The sequence below is a fragment of the Tenrec ecaudatus genome, chromosome 17 (assembly GCF_050624435.1).
Source record: "Tenrec ecaudatus isolate mTenEca1 chromosome 17, mTenEca1.hap1, whole genome shotgun sequence".
Lineage (NCBI taxonomy): Eukaryota > Metazoa > Chordata > Mammalia > Afrosoricida > Tenrecidae > Tenrec > Tenrec ecaudatus.
Genome location: NC_134546.1, coordinates 65,053,486 through 65,074,993, shown reverse-complemented (window position 1 = coordinate 65,074,993; position 21,508 = coordinate 65,053,486). Strand labels below are relative to the sequence as shown.

Below are 21,508 nucleotides of genomic sequence, written 5' to 3'. Positions count from 1 at the left end.
GTCACTGTAAGTTGAGGTCCCTTTAATCCCACACGATTGGAATGGTCATCTCTGGAGCTGGGGACCAACAGTTGGTGATGGTTGGTGACCTGTCTTGCTGTTTGCTGCCTGGATATATATAGCCCAGCTCTCTCTATAGAAAGGGACTGGCAACTGGCGGCTCTCAAGCCTTAAAGGACTGCTAGTGTCTCACTCCTTTATAATTTAACTGTTAATTTCTTGTATTATCTATCTGTATATAATTTAACGGTTCATTTCTTGAATTACATATCTATCTTTATAAATATATTTATATGTAATTACTAGCAATCTGGTCTTGTCTCTCTAGAGAACCCTGTCCAACACAGAGACTAATTAAGAATCAAATGGCTAGGCCCAGACAAATGAATGACTGGAGACTATGGCAGTAGCAATGGACTGACTTAGAGACATAAGTTAATAGGGCCCCACACATTTGAAAGCCAACTGAAAATATGCACTAGAGTGACCTGCAGAGAAGTAGACGTCGGAGCAAATAAAACTATACACATAATATGCATACTCCAGGAAAAATGGAATTGAAAGATAACCATTTCAAAGGTCCCTCATCTATTACATCCCCGGGCTTTATGCTACAACAACCACATGAATTAAGAAGAAATGATACCAAGGCTCAATGTTGCGTTCAGTGAGGAGTAGGCTAGTGCTCCAGGTGGGAACAATTTAAAAGAAATTTATTATACTAAGTCATTCAAAATTTCACTAGCAAGATAAAGACTAATTATGAAAACCTGAAATCTCACCTTATCCATGCTGAACAAGGCCTGGTATTGAGGAATAACAGCATTGCGCGGCTCCGTTAGGATTTGTACAAGCGTCTGCTCATCTAGGCTGTGCAAAGGGACCACCACAGGTAACCGTCCCACAAACTCAGGAATCATGCCAAATTCAATGAGATCTCTGGCTTCCACATGACGGAGTAATCGATCTTTTTCTTCAATGTCTTGATGAGTATTTGATTCCCCACTTCGATTAGCAAGATCTGCAGCAGCTGCAGCCCTTCTGCCTTTCCCCAGATTAGATGGTGTTCCAAATCCAAGATACTGCCAAAGAAATAAGTCACATTACAATGAAATTACAGGTGGGCGTACACACAAGCATATAAAATACGGATAGTATACACTAAAATAGAAATTTTGTAATAAAGCCTATTTAGAAAACATGTTTCAGATGCTCTGCAATGAAGTTAGGAAGTTTTGGGGTTTTAAGTAACTTTTTTGTTTTTGTTCTAATGGGGCTCATACAACTCTTATCACAATCCAAACATACATCAATTGTGTAAAGCACGTCTGTACATTCGTTGCCCTCATCATTCTCAAAACATTTGCTCTCCACGTAAGCCCCTGGCATCAGCTCCTCATTCCCCCCCCCTCATGAACCCTTGATAATTTATAAATTATTATTTTGTCATTAAGTTAACTTTTATAAAAGTGAAAATGTCATGCACAGTAGCTTAAATGACTAAAATGGGAAAACCTTAAATAGTGTTATTGAGCCACATTAGCTCTCCGCTGAAGAAACATACTAGAAAAGTTGCTCTAAACTGTTTGTTCAGGCAAAGGACAGCAGTAATCACCAAATCAAGAGAAAAGGCATTTCTCAGACAACAGCCGGCAACACAGGGAACCCAGGATAGAGAAAGCCTCAGGGGCAACAAGGAGAGTAGAGAAACCAGGAGGGTGGAGGGGAGGGGGGAATTGATCACACAGATCAATCTAGAACTCCCTCCAAGGGGGGCAAATAACGGAAAAGTGGGTGAGGAGTGATAGAGGACAATATAAGATATGGACATAATAATCTATAACTTACCAAGGATTTTGGAAGGAGGGCGGGCAGGTGGGGGGAGGAGGAAGAAATGGGGAGTTGATATCAGGGGCTCAAGTGGGAAGAGAATGCTTTGAAAATGATGATGGCGGCATACGAGCAAATGTGCTTGACACACTGGATGAATGTATGGATTGTGATAAGAGCTGTAAGAGCACCCAATGGAAGTATTTAAAAGAAAAAGAAAAAAGGCATTTCTAGTTTAGAAGCAAAATATAACTCTAATTAGCAGTACAGTCTTTTCATAAGGGGAATGTAAAGGGTAAAAGATACACATTTAGTTTATAAAATGAACCAATGGGAATGGGTTAACAAGGACTAAAGAAAAAGTTTTATTTCTTTTTGTTTGTTTTGCTCCTGGAGTATAACAATGCGAATCTATGTTCTAATACTTGTACTACAGAATAAGAATATATTCACAATGCTATGAAAAATGCACACAATCCTCAAGTCTTTCATTTCAGTTCTTCTCAATCTGTATTATTAGAAATGATCATTAGTATTGAACTAATTCATTGGGGACTACGTATATGCCAGGCACTGCATTATGCACTTCACATGCAAATCTCCATGTAACCTTGCAATGACCTTGTGAAAGTGCCTGTGGAACAAGCAGCATCCTAAGAAAATCATCCAGTGTCTCAAGTCACTGCTAAGCATTCAATTGAAATTATGGTTAGGGTTACTTTTATCCATCTATGTTAGAGTAAGTTAGCATTCCGGCAGAATATGTAACATTGACATTAAGCAAAAATGTTAATTTTGCTGCAGAGGTTGAGTAAGCTGTATGGCTCTTGCTTCAGTCAACAAAAAGTACTATACAAGCATTGTCAGAAAGTTGAATTCTGACGTGCCATACGGCCCAGGATCGCTAAGAAGACAGTCTATGTTCAAGTCTATTCCCCAGATTCCTTAAGCTGTGTACCAAGATAGTGCATTAGAAAGCAACACACCTGTGGAGGGAGAGTGGGTTGGAAAGGGGGAACCGATAACAAGGATCTATATATGACCTCCTCCCTGGGGGGTGGACAAGAGAAAAGTGGGTGAAGGAAGACGTCAGACAGTATAAGATATGACAAAATAATAATTTATAAATTATCAAGAGTTCATGAGGGAGGGGAGAGCTGAGAGGGAGGGGGAAAATGAGGAGCTAATGGCAAGGGTTTAAGTGCAGAGAAAATGTTTTGAGAATGATGACGGCAACAAATGTACAAATGTGCTTGACACAATGTATGTATGTATGTATGCATTGTGATAAGAGCTGTATGAGCCCCTAATAGAATGATTTCTTTTAAAAAGCAACACACCTGGCATTCAATACTTAAATGTTTATGAAGCATTTATTTTGTTCTGGGCATTGTGCTAAACATTGGAGTTACAAGCCTGCTGGTCGTCCTTACTTTGAAGGGGTTTACATAGAGCATATGTTCCTAAAGCTCTTTAGCCCACTGTCTCCTTTTCAGGAAAATAATTATTTAGCTTCACCACCACCACCACAGCCCAGCAATTAAAACCTTTTGTACTATAATTCAGGATAAAGTGTAGGCACCTGCTTTTGAAAACCCCTGGATCATGTGATGACACAACCTTGCTTGTTGAAAGTAAAGAGGACTTGAGGCACTTACTGATAAAGATTGAAGACTACAACCCTCAGTAAGAACTATACCTTCACACTAGAAAATCCTTACATCTGGACCAATACATAATAAACCTAGCAAAGATTGACGTTATCCGAATTTCCTTTAATTTGTATCCACGATCAATGCCCATGGAAGCAGCAGTCAAGAAATCAAATGACTTATCATTTGGAACAAATCTGTTACAAAAGACCTCTTTAAAGTGTAAAACAAATATATCAGTGTGACGGTTGGAGTTTATGTCAACTACACTCCAGGGTGAAGGGAGGAGGAGGTCCAACCAAGTCTTCAGGTTTCAGCCTGACGCCACTTCCCTGAGGATGTGGCTTTTTGTACAACAGGAAGAGCAGAGTGGATCTGGGTCCTGCAAGTGTTTTGTTGATCTCCTGTTCTGCTGCCTGCTGGTCCTCAGATTCACTTGGCTGACTTGGATTAATTTACCTCTGCACCCACCAGCCTGCAGCTCTGCTGCTTCATCACCTGGTTTCTGGTTTGCCAGCTTGTGCAGCTCCGTAAAGTCAGGAGTAGCCTCCAGCTTACTCTGACTTACTGACTTGAACGGAACTGAGCGGTCCGAGCCATTTCTGGATGTGAATCTCTACATACACAATCAAGCATCACTAATTTTGTTTCTCTAGAGAACCCAACCCGACACAATCATGTTGAGGGCTAAATCATGGTATCTTCAATCTCTTCGGATGCATGTGAAAGTTAGACAATGAATAAGGAAGACCAAAGAACCAATGCCTTTGAATTAAGGCGTTGGCCAAGAACACGATGTTACCACAGAACAGGTCTGTTCCTCAGTCTGAGACCATCTCACATTCGCTGGAGATGCGAGCAGGAGGAATCAGCCCTGGAGGACATCATGCTTGGTAAAAAGCACAGGGTGAGCTGAACAGGGGAAGACTCTCCATGAGAGACAAGTCCAACTCGGCTGCTACAGGAGCCTCCAATGCAGCAAAGACTGTGAGGATGGCAGACGACCAAGCAGTGTTTTGTTTGTTGTATATGGACAGGGTTACTATCTTGACTCAATGGTACCTAACAAGAACGAAAAAAACTACTGTGGAATAGCTTCTAAAGGAAGCCTTGTCTCATGAATACCTATGTGCTCCTCTTTGCATTTATTACCAGGAACTTTTGGCGTTCCTAAAGAACTCAGGCACCTCCTCTCTGAGGCAACAAAAACTAGAGTCCATGATTTTACTCAAAATTAAATGGGGGTGGACTTAATTTCTCTTATAGAGAGCTATGACCAAAACTTCCTTTTACATATTTTTGATCTCTTTATGTGACATTACTTTTAACTGTTCCCTTCTATATTGTTTCTACATTCAAATCCTTTCTGTAAGTATGAAGCAGTATTAATTATAAACAGACAAATAAAGCATCAGCATTATTTTATTTTTATTACTACTAAACTCCTATTCAAATGAGGTGACTTGAAGTAAACAAGGTAGCAAAGAGTATATCTGTAAGAGTACATTATAGTCATTTAAGTAAGATAATAGGTTACCTAAAAGTGATAGTGACCACTATGTAAAACACAAAAGCATACAAAACGCAAGTGTGTACAGACTGCTTGCCAGTATGTTGGCATTATATTTTAGATCAATCATCCAATAGATACTAGGCATCTACCTTGGGAATAAGTCATAGTCCCAGAAAAAAACTGAGTTTATAAAAATGTTTTCGTAAACACCTAGGAAATTAGGCGGGACCACAACCTTGCCCTTGGTCCTCAAACCACCTCCTTCCTTTCTTGAAGTCAGCAGTGACTTTAGGCGATACCAGTGGGAACAATGGAAGAAAGCTCTTTCTTGGATTCCGGTGACATGGGCAGTGAGATGAACAGAAACGTCACTGACAAGGCAGCTACCTCAAATAATAAAATAACATCTTAGATAAAATAAAATTGAGTTTGTCAAGTTATACTTTAACAATTTCCATAAAGAGCTGTGATTTGGAACTATTCCAACTTATTACTCTGAGTTTTAAAAATTCCCTAGTAATAAATTTCAAGTATGTCCTAAGAAAATCCAGCTCTTGAAACTCCCATCACTGACAATCAGCGGGCATGAGACATGAGATCCGGGCCTCTGCTCTGTATCCTACCAGGAAACTCTCAGAAAAGCTTAACTGGAAATCCAAAACAAAAAACCTTTACCTTTTCATTTTTCCTCCTGCTGATGATTCTGTCTAAACCATTGAAGGCACCAGATGCAACAAATAAAATATTTGTTGTGTCCACTTGGACGGTTTCTCCACGCAGCTTTCGAGAGTTCTTCTCTGGAACGTTCACTATCGTACCTTCTAGCAGTTTTAGTAAGCCCTGAACAAAGGACAAATGGCTTACAGCATCATCACATTAGTACTTTACTTACTGTACCCTAGCTCAGGGGACTTACAGGGAAGCCATGAGGGTAGTGAAGGGCTGAACTAAAGAAAACGCCCACATTTCCAAAACTAGCGTACGAGCAATGCTTCTATCACACTGAAACACAAGCCAAACCCATGCTGTCGCTTCTGACGCCTAGACTCCGCAGGAAGCGGAGCTGCCCTGGAGGCGTGACTGTCACAGAATCGCCCTGCGCATCGGTCTCCCTTGGAGTGGGGGGTGTTTTCAAAGCGCTGACTTTTGGGTAAACGTTGAGCGCTTTAAACACTGTACTACCAGTGTTTATCACATGAAGACGCCATGCGTTTATTTGGACGGGTTACAGGACTCCTGGATGCATTATTACTCAGGAAACAGTCGCTTTAAGAATGCCTATCTACTGAAATGCCTTGATGAGCAAACAAACTACCACATTCATGACGAAGTGTGGCCATGCCTGTCTGGGTCGAAAAGGGGAAGCAATTTCTCACCCCTTAGTGGACATTACAATCAGCTACCATTAAAAAGTGGTTGGCCAGTAGATCGTCATGACTTCAAGTATAACTCTGTAAAGAGTAAGACACTATTTCATACCTATCTTCTAACTGGAAGGAATAAAGCACCTGCAGGTAACTGATTCATGTCTACTTATAACCAGAACTTTCTTCAAGAGTCCTCTAGAAAGGGAACTGGGCCTTTGTGGAATAAAAACAACAAAGCACGAATTTCATCTTTGCTGGTCTTCAAAACTATAAAAAATAGATTTATTTTTCTAAGGAAGGTAATTTGATATTCAAAAGCCAAAAACAACTTTATCTTAGGATGTGAACTACTTTTAGATGACATGTGGGGGTCCAGGGTGGGAAAAATACACAAAACAGAATCTAATTGAATGTGAAACCAAATGTACAATATTTGGGAAGTTGGTGTATTCCCTGCCTGTTAGTGGGCTTGAACAAAATATTCAACTGCTTACTTGCTGAACGCCTTCTCCACCTACATCCCGTAACTGATGAATGCCTGGCACACTGCCAATCTTATCTACTTCATCCAGAAAGACAATTCCTATAATTTAAGGAGGATTCTATTTATAATGTGAAAATGATATACACAGATAACCTCAGGTTTAAAATAGTAGGTAGCTAAGAGAGTAGGGTTACTTATTCAATGCTTCATACCTAATGAATGGCTTGATACTACGATACAAGACTTATCACTTCCACTTGTCATTTGTGCAAAGGTTTAGTATTTTATATAACATCATTTGGGCATGATAACTACCCTGCTAATACATTTTCGGGTGCACGATTCTAGGAAGCGGCAATAGAATTAGAGTGTGGAAGCAGGAAGTCTAAGCAGTGCAGGTACTAGCAAAACTTTACTGTATTCTTCCCACCTATGAAGGGGCTTCAAAAAGTTTCCATTATCTTTTCATTCAATTTTTCAAACTTTTTGAAGCCCCATCAGAGATTCTTGTCTGAAGGAATCTGGAGGAAGCAGTCAAGCACTGCATGGGAACAATGATGGATGTAGCGGGGGAGAGGGAAATGCCCATCTAAACCGCACTTACACTTCGACTGCTCGCGCCTGCCCTTGTGCTACCTCCGGCATTGAGTCTGGAGGAGTCCAAAGCGGAAAAGCCCCTCCAGTAACAGGACCCAAAGGAAAGCACTTGGCCTTTCACCCTAACTGCCTTCTTCGTGACAATAACACAAACAAAATTTCATGGCCCGTAAGTAGTAGGCTAAAAGTGAATTGCAAGGTTACAGTTATATAATTACGGAATTTTCATCCTGGGGTCAACTACTATCTCAATATTGGACTGCCTCCCCAACAGACTACACCTGGGAACAGGAGAGCTGTGCCGAAAACATACCTTGTTGTGCTTTTTCTACATTGTAATTGGCATCTTGGAGCAGTTTGGCAATCACAGACTCAATGTCTTCACCTACGTATCCAGCCTGGGTCAAGGTCGTGCAGTCACAGATGGCAAAAGGGACATCTAGGCAGTTAGCTAGTGTTTGCGCCAGCAAAGTTTTACCTACAAATAGAGACAATAGCTAACCATTCACTAGAAATGTTGGCACATACTTTTACTACAAAAATTCAAAATAAATTTGTGTTGGCATATAAAAAAGTATGTTACAAAAAAAGTATGTTACATTTTTCTATTACTGTTATGCTTTATATATTTTTATAAGATCTGTTAAGATGTTACAGATTAATCTAACAGGTAACAGCAATATCAGTGCTTCAGATTCAGTGTGAAGCCTATGAAGGCGCACCGGTAGTACTAGTTTGTAGAGTAACAGAAGTAAGAGACAATGCACTTTGTACACACACTTTCTGATACTCGCTCAAATAGCCCTAAGATGGGTCTTATCTTTTCTCCTAAAGAATTAGAATTCCCCAATCACAAAACATAGGGTACAGAATAACTTACATTCTATTTTTTAAGATGAGTCGTTAGTTTTCTCAAGAAGTTATTTACCTGACCCAGTTGGTCCCAGCAGCAAAATATTACTTTTTTCAAGTTTTATGTCATCATGAGTAGAATCCAACACTTCACCTCCTCGCTTTTCCTGAGGGGCCTGTTGATTTACCTGTTGCTGCATTGATGCTCCTAAAGCATTACCATGTGGACTAATTCCAGCAATCTGAAGCAATTCTGAAAGATGCCACAAAGAATTATGCGAACTTCTTTTCAACTAACTTGAAAAAAAATGCCCCATAAACCTTCTATTTCTAAAACCAAGCATCCATTTAGAAAAACTTAAACATTTTGACACCCTGACTTACCTAAAAAGAAAAAAGGAGAAAAACAAAACGAATACTCTCAAATTATCTAGTGGCAGATGCCCAACACATAATGATTACCATGTATTACACATTCTTCTCACTCCTTGAGCTTGTTTCCTATTCTATAAAATGGCAGTAAGAGGTCTCTACCAATTTCAAATATATGGCTACAAGAGGGGTTAAAGACATGCAATTGATTTGGAGGCACTTTGGAAGATTAACCAGAGATACACAGCCGGCCTCGCAGTTCTGAGGAAAGGAGGCTGGGCCTCGGAGAATGAGGTAACGTGGGGTTTTAGTCTTCATTTTGTTGCTGCAGAGTTATCAGGCCATGGCAAGCCATGTCACTTCCTGGACCCCGTCTTTTACCTGTCAGGTGACAAATGAAAGCCTATAACTTCTCTCGTTCCTTCCTTACCTGTAGTCCCTCTACTCCTAAAAATCACTCAGGAATACAATGAGAGAAACCAAATATGGCAAATCTGATCTGAATCTACAATCTTAAAGGAGCAACCAGATCTTTCTAGTCCTTCTAATAGAGATCCACTACTTAACTAGATGAGCTTTGATACTGCCAATGAAGTGTCACTTTGTCATCAGTGCTCCTACAAAAATGAATCTTGATTCTGTGATATGCAAATATCCAGACTGGAACGGATTCTCTGCATCTTTTAAGTAACTATAATCATAGCACATAGGTCTATAGCCACTGAAGTCCTAGCAGCACAGTAGGTTACGTGTTGGGCTACTAGCTGCAAGGTTGGCAGTTTAAGCCCACCAGTCCCTCTGAGGGAAAAAGATGAGGCTTTCTGCTCTCATAAAGATTTAGAGTCTTGGAAACCCAAAGAGGTGATTCTCCTCTGATCTGCAAGGTGACTATTAGTCGGGATCAACTCAATATCAGTGGGTAGGTGTATTCTTTCAGTTTATCTTTAGATTGTTTCTAATAACTAGGGTAAGCACTTTCCAGTGTAGTATTGTTTTAAATAAAACAATCATACTTCAGCAGACTTAATTATTGTGGTCCTGTTCTCTCTGGATGTCACTTGCAAAATAGCTTAGAGTATGCATGACATAGAGGGTTTTTACATTTATCAAAAGTGGGCATCCTGTAAATATTTTAATGACACGCTGCCACATCTGAGGGCTAATGACTAGTGAGTCAATCACCATACTGCAGGGAGGCTGGTTCCCTAGGTGACGTTGCAAAGCTGTCAGGAATCGTGATAACAAAGAAGGAGCTTAGCTCAAATTTACTCTGCCCAATGAGGGAAACATTATTTTGGTGAATGATTTCAACAAAATTATAAGAGACATATTAACTATAATGAAATCACATGAAATACACACTCAATAATTGTTTTACAAAAATTTAAACAGTACGGATGATTCTGTCATTCTATTTTATTAGTGTAAGGGCCAGAGTCAACTTGAAATGTCTCTCCTGGTGTCTGTTCCCTCATATCTCTCATGCAATGGGAAGTTCTCCACTGTGCAAAGAGAGCCATCTAGAAGAGTAGCGAGATGCACAGGGCTCATCAGATGTGGGCAAATGACTTAAAATGCTTGTGTGTTTAGGCTTTTGCATCTATAAAATGGGGGTGAAAATAAAAGACTTGGAAAAGAATAAACAGTATCTGTCAGTATATTTTAAACATTTAGAACAGTATGTGGCAGATTGTTCTCGAAGAACTTGCTGTTATTATTGCTACTTTTCTAATGTTTAATGATTTATATAGCATAGTCCTTAAACTCAAGCCAATTATTTTATCTGATGTGCAACCTAAGACACAACATTATATCCCAATGACACAGGGAAAAGTAGTTGTATCAATTGCGCTAAAAACAGTATGTGGGTCTCTAACATGCAATTTCCAAGAGATTTCCAGGTGATTCTGGCCTAATGCCCTACCTTTATAATCTAAAATCTAAAAATAAGTTATATTTAAGCTTTCTAAATACGTATTTCATACCATTAAACTTCATTGTACCTAAGTTCTGAAACAATATTACTTGCTAATATTTAAGTCTTATAAAATCAGTACACGCAACACATTTCTTTCAAAATATTCATTATTGACTTTCTTTACTAATTTATTTTAGTTTTAACAGTCATTACCCCAAATTTGTATTGTATTTACAACACAGCTAAACTTATTACTTAGACCTTGTTTTTCTACTTCTATAAAGAGTTAAGTCTTAGGCAGTTCAGCCCTGCCCTACAGGGTTGCTATGCTTTGGCATCAACTCCATGGCAGTAGATTTTGGGGTTTTCTTATATATGGAACCCTGGTGGTGCTGTCGGGTAAGTGTTGGAGTGCTAGCCACAAGGTCAGCAGTTTAAGTCCACCCGCAACTGTGGGGGACAAAGTTGAGGCTGTCTGCTCATTTCAGAAGGTACAGCCGTGGAAGCCCTATAGAGTCACTGTGATTTGGAATCAAGGAGGGCAGTGGGCTGGGGTCCTGGCGGTCCTTACAGGAAGTGTCTAGGAGCCCCCTGGTGGCAGAGAGCTTCACACTGATTGGACTGCTAACCTCAAAACCAGGGGTCCCGCTGCAGGAGCAAGACTACGCTTCCTGCTGTGGAGAGTGAGTCTCTGAAACCCCCAAGGGCAGGTCTAGCCTGTCCTACAGAGTCGCTCTAAGTAGGACTCGACTCCGTGGCAGAGAGTTTGGTTTTTTATATATATAAAAAATATATATATATTATATACTATATATAATAGTGTAATTCTACTCTATTCTATCTCTTAATCTTATATAGTTATGCACAGTGTAATTATATTTATATATAATGAAAAATATCTAGGGTAATTATCATTCTATTACATGTAATAAATATCATACCAGAGCTGATTCTTTTCATGGTTTGTCCTATATTTAGTAAAATTCAAATAGTGGACACAATACTTCTTGCTTCAAAGACTAATATGAAAGTATCAAAGTTGCTAATGAAAACATTTTACCCTGGTTTATCTATTAACATTTAAAAGTTTTATTACTCTAAATACTGAAACAGGAGGTCATGTGGATCTTTCTATCACAACCCAGGAACCTTCCAAATGGCCATTCTCCTTAATCAAACCATCTGATGCTTTTGGGGGCAATCCAGGACAAGGAACAGGGAGCCGGGCTTATTTGTAATGTGCTATAGTAAATTTCACAAAAACCAAAATAAATAAAGAACAAGTTCGGTTTCTGGCAAAGAATAGACATAGAATAACCTGAATCTCATATAAATAGACCAACTCTTAATAGCAGTCTGGGGGAAAAAAAGATAAACTAGATTTAAAAAATAACACTTGTAAATACGCAGGTCTTAAACTTACAGAGAAAACTTATACCAACTTTGAGAAACAGATACCAAATTATGCTTAAGAAATATCACAACAGAAAAGAGAAAATCAATAGCTGAGATAATCCAACATATAGAAATCACACAATTTATCTATAAAAAACTACCCCAAGGTAATAGATACCATTTATGTTTAAGACATTTAGACAATATATATCTTTCTGGGTAATACACAAGGAAATGCATGACTATTACTGTTGCTGACAATCTTCACCGAGGTGAGTGTCGAGGAAGAATGATTACAGAGGACGGCCTTAGGAGAGGTCACTTACTTGTAAATCTGTACTCATCCTCCCGTCTTCTGATCTCTAACTCTAAGGAAGAAGACGAAAATGGGAGCATGAAAACATTACACACCTGTTTAGTTTGGGGCAATGTAAGGAGAATCCCAATGCTGGCCCTCATCCAGACACATTTAGTAGATGTGTTGTTCGTTAGCTTTGTATTCAGTTTTTCACATTATGGAAGAATCTATATACTTTACTCATTCTATATTTAAAAATCAAAACAAATGCTTAATGATGACTACTTATGATCTGACATGTAAAATTTTAAATTGGTATCAGTTCCTAAAAGGGGGAAAAAGAGGAGCTTATACCAAGGGTTCAACTAGAAAATGTTTTGGAAATGATGATGGCAACATATGTACAAATATACTTGATACAACTGATGTATGGAATGTTATACGAGCTATAAGAGCCCCCAATAAAATGAGTTTTTTAAATAAATAAGAGAATAGTAACAAATTAAGTCTTCAATAAAGTAAGAGTTAAAACCCTAACACTACAGATACAACTATTTCTCTCTCTTTCAGGACCTGGAACAGGATTATAGTAATTTTCTAGTACTGATTTTTGAAAAAAATAGTACTGATATTTTCTGGATGAATCAGGAAAAAATTCTTTGTCCGAGGTACCGCTTTTTTAGCCTAGTGCTATTTGGGTCTTCTAACAAGGAAAGTTCCAAACCTCCCATTAGGTATTGCACTTTCTAAAATTAAAGTAACTCAAGTATCTACGTAACTAGCCCGTAGTTAGTTCCATCAAGTGTCTTCGCTATTATCAGTTATATATTTAGTAGCTACTAAAAGCAATCAACATAGTGTAGTTATATCAACTTAGTGAGACTGAGTAATGAACAGAACTCCCTCAAGTTGTAAGTGATGGCTAAAGAATGTAAAATAATGAACTGTTAAGTCAAAACCAGAAATTAGAGGCAACAAAATAAAATCTTAAACATCTCTATTTTGCTGTATTTATCTTAAAAAAAAAAAAAAAAGATCCCATATGGGCACACCAAGCCAAAAGGATGCGGTCCCTGCATGGAGCTGCTGGGGCACAAGAGGACTGTGGGACTGCCAACAGCTCAAGGCATGGTGTCCCCTAACTGGACATACAAAGACAGGGACAATAATGGGGACACACGGTGGGGAGACAGTGTGGGAATGAAGCATAACAGACCAGCAACTGTAGTAAAGCCAAGCCACGGTCCCTGAGGAGTCCCAAGAATGGACTTCAGGCCAGGAGGGGCAGCCCCCCCGCAGCTCCCCCCTCCCCCGCCACCCCCCCCATCTCCCTCTGGACCAGTGGGGAGGATCTCATGGGCACTAGCAAACAGACCTGGACCTATGTAGGGTTTTTTTTTTGCTTTCTTTTTCTCTTCCCTTTTCTTTCTTCAACTGTATGTTTTCTTATTGTTCAGATTAGGACAGGGATGGGTTGCCTAATTATATGGGAGGAAAGCCGGGGGTGAAGGCAATGGGACCAATGGCCCTGGAAGGTAGAGGGGGAAGGAGGTGGGGAGAAGGGTGTGGTGAGCAGACAGCATCATGGACAGGGGAACAACTAGGGAAGAGGAGCCAGCATCTAGGAGAGGGTAGAGACCCTGTGAGTATTAGAGCAACACCACGCTAGTGGAGAGGAAACACTGAGAGGTGGAAGAAGGTAGAAAGTGATGGCAGGACAAGAGGAGGCAAAAGGAAACAGAGGCAAGCTCTAGGAAGCAAAGGCATGGATAGGGAGATTAACAGAGGTGTGCACTTATGCAAATACATTAATCCATACAATAGTGGTATTGGTCTATGTACATATATTTATAAGGCAATACACTGAAGCTGAAGACGGGCCTTGGGCCTCGGCTCATACCTTCCCTCAATACAAGAACACTTTGGCATTCTGTGATGCTCACACATACACTACACACACAATTGCTCAAGACAAAATGGGTATATAAGCAGATGTGGTAAAGAGAGAGGATGGTGCCTGGCTATTAAAAGACAGTGTGTGGGCTCTTAAAGGCTTGAAGTTAAACAAGCAGCCATCCAATAGTAAACAAGCCCACATGGAAGAAGCACACCAGTTGGTGCGATTGGGAAATGTCATGAGACTGGGCAATGGGCATCAGAAGATTCTCAACAGTAAACAAACATACAAAAATGCATTGGTGCGAATGGAGGGAGATTGGAGCGGAGACCCAAAGCCCATCTATGGACAATGGAACATTCCCCCCCAGAGGAGTCGCAGGGAGGAGGTGAGTCAATCAGGGTGCAGTAGAGCACTAATGGGTCACGCAATATACTTCTGTTCCATGGAGGCCTCCTCACCCCCCAACTATCATGACCTGAGTGCTGTCTCCCAATTTAGACTGGACAGGAGCATGCGTACAGGTATAGACACATGGAACCCAAGCACAGGAATGGGAATAAAGTACCCAAAGGGTAGGGAGAAGGGGGGAGAAAGGTGAGGAGGGAAGAGAGCACCGATTGCAACGAATGGCACATACCCACACACCCCCAGCCAGGGGGAAAAAAGCAGACACCAGAGGGGAAGGGAGACAGTGGTCCCCAGAGTGAGATTTTAAAATAATTAACCATCTACAATCTATCAGGGGACCGCGAGAGTTGGCATGGGTGGGTGAGGCGTGGGGAGGAGGGAGGGAAGAAAAGAGGAGCTGATCTCAAGGACTCAATGGAAAGTAAATGTCTAGAAAAGAACGATGGAATATATGTACGAATATGTCAGATATAATTGATATATGGTTTGTAACAAGAGTTGTAAGAGCCCCAATGAAGTGATTTTTAAAAAAAGATCATTCTACTAATAACACAGGTGCCTCAAAGAGTGGAAAAATGGAATTAAAATACAATAATTTTCCCCAAAACTTTGTTTTGATTTTTTGTTTTCCCCAGAACTTTTTAAAGCCCCCTTGTATACATTATTCTGTACACTAAGTTGAGATTATACAGTGCATTGGTTGCTCAGAATCATTTATAGAAACTGCACTTTGAATCATTTACACATTTTCCCTTTTCCTTGTACTCGGCAGCTGAGGTCCAAGAGTGATGAAGATGCTGTATGATAGCCATCTCCACATCTCTTTTACTTGGGCAAATGAAATTCTATATTCTGAACCCATAACCGCCTAACCTCTATGCCACTGGCTAATGCTTTTTGCGACACTGAATAAATGAAAGCGAAAGTTTCAGAAATAATATTTACCTCCTTGGAGGCAGGAGGCACTTCTATTGGCTCACTCCCTTAGAGACATTCTACTGACAAGACGCCTGGCACTATGCCCTGGGAGCTGGAGAAGCCACGTGGACCTACCCTGATGTAACTGGACCTCTGGAACTGGAGAAGTCATGTAGAGATCCCTGCCAGTGCTGAGATGCTTACAACGCCACTGGATCCACAAGACTTACCACTGGCCTGTGATCATCTTGCATTCAATATCATTGCATGTATTTTGTGAGTCTGAAGAGAACTTTATAGATTGGTATCAGACATTGGACTTATTGACTTGATCTGGACTGGGCTGGGACATTTTCTCAACATTCAACTGCTTTTATATTTAAACCTCTTTTTTATACAGAAAAAAAAATTTTTCCTTAACTACAAATTAATGTACTCTGAAATTGTCTATTTTTACATACTACATGCTCTTTTATTTTTAACATTTTATTAGGGGCTCATACAACTCTTATCACAATCCATACATATACATGCATCAATTGTATAATGCACATCATACATTCTTTGCCCTAATCATTTTCAAAGCATTTGCTCTCCACTTAAGCCCTTTGCATCAGGTCCTCTTTCCCCCCCCCTCCCTCCCCGCTTCCCCTTCCCTCGTGAGCCCTTGATAATTTATAGATTGTTATTTTGTCATACTACATGGTCTTTTAAATACTATTGGTAACCAATCAAAACGACTTCCTAACCCACAATTGGGAAGTGATCTGTTTGAAGAACACTGTATTACTAAAACAAGGAGCCACAAATAAAGATTGTCGCCAAGTGCAGCAACCTCTGTTCTGGTTAATAATCAAGAACACTAACCTCTAGGTGTTAATGATGTCTGTTTTTCAACCTCTGTTTGCTGTCTCAGATTAGCTGGGATATTATTATATATTCTCTTATAGTGATTGTACACAGCAACTGAGAGCACCTTCTTGGCAAATGACTGGCCAACAACATACTTGTCGAGGTAGTTATAAATCTGAAAAGTGATAGGCATGATTAGTTAAACATGACCTGGCATATATTAAGCATTATCTGAATAAAGACGCTCATTCAAAATGAAGAGTCAGGGCATAATGCATTAGGAGCAATGACTCCAAGGCCTTTTAAGGCCTCCCTAAATAAGCACAAACAATTCCTTTGTTTTCTAGCTTAACAAAGTATTGTTTTGTTAATAACACTAATTACTAATATACATTACAAATACCATGCTAGTTTCTGTTGTATAAATAATGTGATTGATCCTGATTTTTTTAAAGTTATTATTAAAGTCACTTAGAAGAGCTGCTTCATCACTGGTCTAAGGGCACCATTGTTAACATAAATTATTAACCTAAAATTTGCATTAAACCTTTTTCAGTCATGAGTAATATTTTTCCCAAAAACATGTATAATAAAATTACTATTTAGAGAAAAACATTTATAGTCAAAAGCTGTTATACTACCAGTATCTGCGCACTTTAACCACCACAAATGAACATGTTGTCTTTACTCAGATACTAGTCTGAAAGCTAGCTATTTATTTAAATAGCAGTCTAACAGCATGCCTTACCTGGATATTGAGAACAACTGGAAGCCCAAAGCAATTTCTTAAGCTTTTAATGAACAGAAATAAACTGTGACTATTTACCAACTCCTGAAAACATTTAAATAATCTCTTTTCTAGAACTCAACTCAGATGTCTACAAAAATTAGAGGACAATATAAAGCTTAAAAGCTGTATTTTTCATCATTTTTTATATTACTTCCTTTATGCTCGCTAAGGACTAAGCGAAGGTGTTTGACTGTGTGGGTCTTAACAAACTAAGGATAGCCTTGAAAAGAATGGAAATCCCAGAACACTATGGGGCTTCCACTCCCACGGTCTAGGAAACGCACAGGGGAAGCTCTGCCCTGTCCTGCAGGGGTTACTATGAGTCAGCGTTGACTCAACAGCAGTGAGTGAGTAATTGTGCTCATGTGGAACCTGTACGTGGATCAAGGGGCAGTTGTCTGAACAGAACAAAGGAAACGGTGCGTTTTAAAATCAAAAAGGTATGTGTCAAGGTTGTAGCCTCTCACTGTATTTATTCTATCTGTATGTGGGGCAAATCATCAGAGAAGCTGCATTATACTAAGAACGCAGCATCAGGGTTGAGAAGGCTCATGAACCACCTGCAATATGTCGATGACACAACCGTGCTGGCTGAACACGAGCAGGGCTTGCAGCACTTGCTGATGAATATGAAGGCTGCAGCCTGCGACATGGATTACAATCCAATGTAAATAAATTTGTTAAGATCCTCTCAACTGAATCAGTAGGTGACAACAGGATAAACAGTGAATAAGACTGCAGTCACCAAGGACTTGGGAAGTGAAAAAGATGAAGACTCTTGACTAGGTGGATTGACACACAGGGGCTGCAACAGGTTCAAACAACACTGCACAGGCATGGGCAATGTAAGTCAGACCAACCAGATGGCATGAACAATATTTTTACATGATAAACAATTTGTTAACATACAGTTTTACATATACGTGAGGGAGTCCCTCCCCTCCCCCCTCCCCAAAAAACCCCACGGGATTTGTGCTGGGTGGATCAGAGTTTTCCCAGTACTCATTTTTTTTCTACTAGGTGAGCTGAGTTAGTGCACCCAGTGGCGTTGCTTGGGATGGTTCTCTCTGGGTCACAGTGAATATTTTTTGTAAAAGCAGTTTTCGCTTCAACCTTGTTTTTTTTTTGTGATGGCTGATTTGAGTACAGCATCCAAGTGTGAAATTGTGTTTCCTAGAAACAGTTGTGATGTTGAACACAGCTTACATGGACAGCGCTATGGGAAAAACTCGAGTGTATGAGTGGTTTCCTCGTTTCAAAAAAGATGAACTGTTGACTGATGACAAACCTCGTTCTGTATGTCTGTCAACTTCCCGAAGGGATGAAAATGTTGGCTTGTAGTGCATTCCACCAGGTCAGACTGTTAATCATGCTTTGTATTTAGAGGTTCTGAAAAGACTGCACAGCAAAGTGTGACAAAAAGGCCTGATTTGTGGCAGATGGGGGACTGGTTTTGCCACCACAACAATGTACCTGCTCACACAGCCATCTCAGTGCACCAGTTTTTGGCAAAAACAGCATGCCCCCCACACTTTACTCACTTGGCCTTGCTCTGTGCGACATTTTTGTTTCCACAAATGAAGAGGGACATGAAGGGACAGCAATTGGATGATGTAAAAGAGGTGAAGAAAAAAACAAGGGAGGTGCTGTCAATCATGGAAACAGATGAGTCTGAAAAATGTTTCCAAGAATGGAATGGCAGATTGGACAGATGTATGAAGTGTAATGGAGAGTACTTTGAAGGTGATAAGGTTGTTTTGTACAAAAATTTAAATACATAGCTTTGAAAAAATTTTTCAGGGTTTTTTTGGGTACCCCCTTGTGTATGTGTATAGATAGATAGATTAGATAAATAGAACTGTTCACAATAAAATACTTTTAAGATTGAACTAAGACCTATACCTTCTTGGGTGGGGGAGGTGGCTTTTGTTGGAATGCCAATTTTACAGCTTCTGCTGCTGATTCAGGTTCTTTAATGATGCTCTTCTTTGAGTCTGCTTCAGACAGCACAACAAAAAAATGATGGCATTTTTCACATTTCACAAACCGGGTAGATGCTGCAGAAAATACAGGTCAGAAAAGGAAAGTTAAGGGTTCAAATAGTGTCTATAAACTCACTGTGAAAGAAAGCTGTACACTTGACAGAGGATGTTGCAGTTAGCTACTAGCCACGTAATAATTAGCCTAGCTTAAACAGCAAAGTTTGTCGAGTAAACTACTTTTTCTTCATTTCTACTAGCTTATTTCAGTTTATGATATATTTCACTAATTATAAAGAATGTTCAAATTCTTTCCATTCATTCACCCAACACCCAAACCACTGCCACTTAATGGATTCTAGCTTATTGTAATCCTACAAGCCCCTGTAGAATCTGCCTCACAGGATTCCGAGCTTGTAATCTTTACAGATGCAGACTGCCCCATCTTTCTCCTCAGAGGCGCTGGTGGGGCCAGACCGCCAACTGTCTGGTTGGCAGCTGACTGAATGTTTAACCACTGGGCCACAAAGCTCCTGTCCAGTCACTAAAGTGAGTTTAAAATGCCACCACTATGAGAAAATTGAGTAACAATTCATCTTAAGCTCTTGAATGAATAAGCTATTAAAAAAGTAAAGAGTAAGCAAATTAATCTATTTCCAACATTTTATTTATGAAAATTTTCAAATGTACAGACAAGCTGAAAGAAATAATTTTATTTTAATCTCCCAAAATGTAAAAAGGTATATGCTTCTGGCTCTCCCAAAACCATGAGCATTTTTAAAAACTTAATATGGTAAAGAAATAAAATTATATCATACCTTCCTTACTTTCATATTTAACCATGCCAGAAGACACAAATAGGAATTACTATCTGAAGTAAAAACTACTAAGAAACTAATGAAATAGGGAACCAATTACAAGGATCTACATGTGACCTCCTCCCTGGAGGACGGACAACAGAAAAGAGGGTGAAGGGAGACACCGGACAGGGCAAGATGACAAAATAATAATTTATAAATTATCAAGGGCGCATGAGGGAGCAGGGAGGGAGGGGAAAAAAAGAGGACTTGATGCAAAGGGCTTAAGTGGAGAGCAAATGTTTTGAGAATGATGAGGGCAATGAATGTACAGATGTGCTTTACACAATTGATGTATGGATTGTGATGAGTTGTATGAGTCCCTAATAAAAGGTTTACAAAACAAAAAAGATACACAAGAATTAGCCACATGTTTACATGTTGGGCTGATAATCACAAGGTCAGCAGTTCAAACCCATAAACTGCTCTTCAGGAGAAAGATGAAGCTTTCTGCTCCCATTAAGATTTACAGCCTTGAAAACCCACAGGAGGATCAATTGTACTATTCTATAGGGTCACTATGAATCGAATTGACTCAATAGCAGAATTGGGGGTTGGCATGTTTAGGTAATATACTTTTGTGTGATCTTTGTATATTCTAACTAGATAGAATTACAGGGAAAAACATCAATCAATGTAGATATTTCTCCACTGGGAATATTCTAAATGTTCATAGAGATCAGTCATAAATTACATGGAAAACTGCACTGGTAATCACACCTGAATCTTCACAAAAATAATCTAAGTATAAGAAAATAGACATTCCCACCAAAAAAATAATAAAGTCCATTATTAATTTCATTTCTACATTTCTATTCTTAAGCACAAAATCAACCAAAAAGATATTCTGAATAAATTATGGCAATAATTTTAATTAATTATTTTGTGGACTAGTGGCAAATTTTTAAATTGCAAGTTTTCTATTTACTGACCACCTATAAATGCTTACCTAAAGATAAAGACAAACTACTCATTGCACCTTTGACTAACACAGCTCAAATACGTAATCAGCATTTATAATGAGACACAATCATTACTGCTAGTAAATAGGCAGGATTAAAGGGCACAAAGCGCCTCTGGTCTAGTTCAGGGTGTTTGACAGGAAAATCCTGCCTGAGAACATAAAACAAATTATGTCTCTAGGGAGATTCGTCAAAGGGAAAGAGCTGAAACTGAGCAAACCTCATCTTTCTTGTCTTACTGTAGCTGGGTTACTGAAACTGTACTTGACCATCTGTAGTATAATTTTACAATGAAACATGTACAATATGTCACTAAATTTATGGTTCAACTTTTTATTAATGCAATTTTTAAAAGTATTTGCAATGCATATATTGTTACTCCTCAAAAACAAGGATTAAAAAAAATCTATTTTTATCATTATCAGGGGAGAAAGGAATCTTCCCTTGAATGACTACTACACCAAACTCCAGGAGAGCCCCAGGGCCTAGTGGCTACCCTTTGGGTTGTTACCATGCAAGATAAGCAGTCTTCTAAAACCATCATCTGCTGCGGCTTTCTAGTCC

At 39.4% G+C, this 21,508-nt stretch overlaps 1 protein-coding gene across 1 annotated transcript in view; it reads right to left on the bottom strand.

Moving 5' to 3' along the window:
* The window catches only part of CLPX (caseinolytic mitochondrial matrix peptidase chaperone subunit X), a 47,972-nt gene that overhangs the window by 6,514 nt on the left and 19,950 nt on the right, over positions 1-21,508 (bottom strand). The window contains exons 4-11 of the mRNA XM_075535243.1: positions 19,049-19,203; positions 16,372-16,531; positions 12,307-12,348; positions 8,372-8,548; positions 7,757-7,921; positions 6,857-6,945; positions 5,671-5,835; positions 783-1,082 (exon numbers count right to left, since the gene is read on the bottom strand). Of these exons, the coding sequence (XP_075391358.1) occupies positions 783-1,082; positions 5,671-5,835; positions 6,857-6,945; positions 7,757-7,921; positions 8,372-8,548; positions 12,307-12,348; positions 16,372-16,531; positions 19,049-19,203 (1,253 nt within the window). The remainder of the gene's footprint in view (positions 1-782; positions 1,083-5,670; positions 5,836-6,856; positions 6,946-7,756; positions 7,922-8,371; positions 8,549-12,306; positions 12,349-16,371; positions 16,532-19,048; positions 19,204-21,508) is intronic.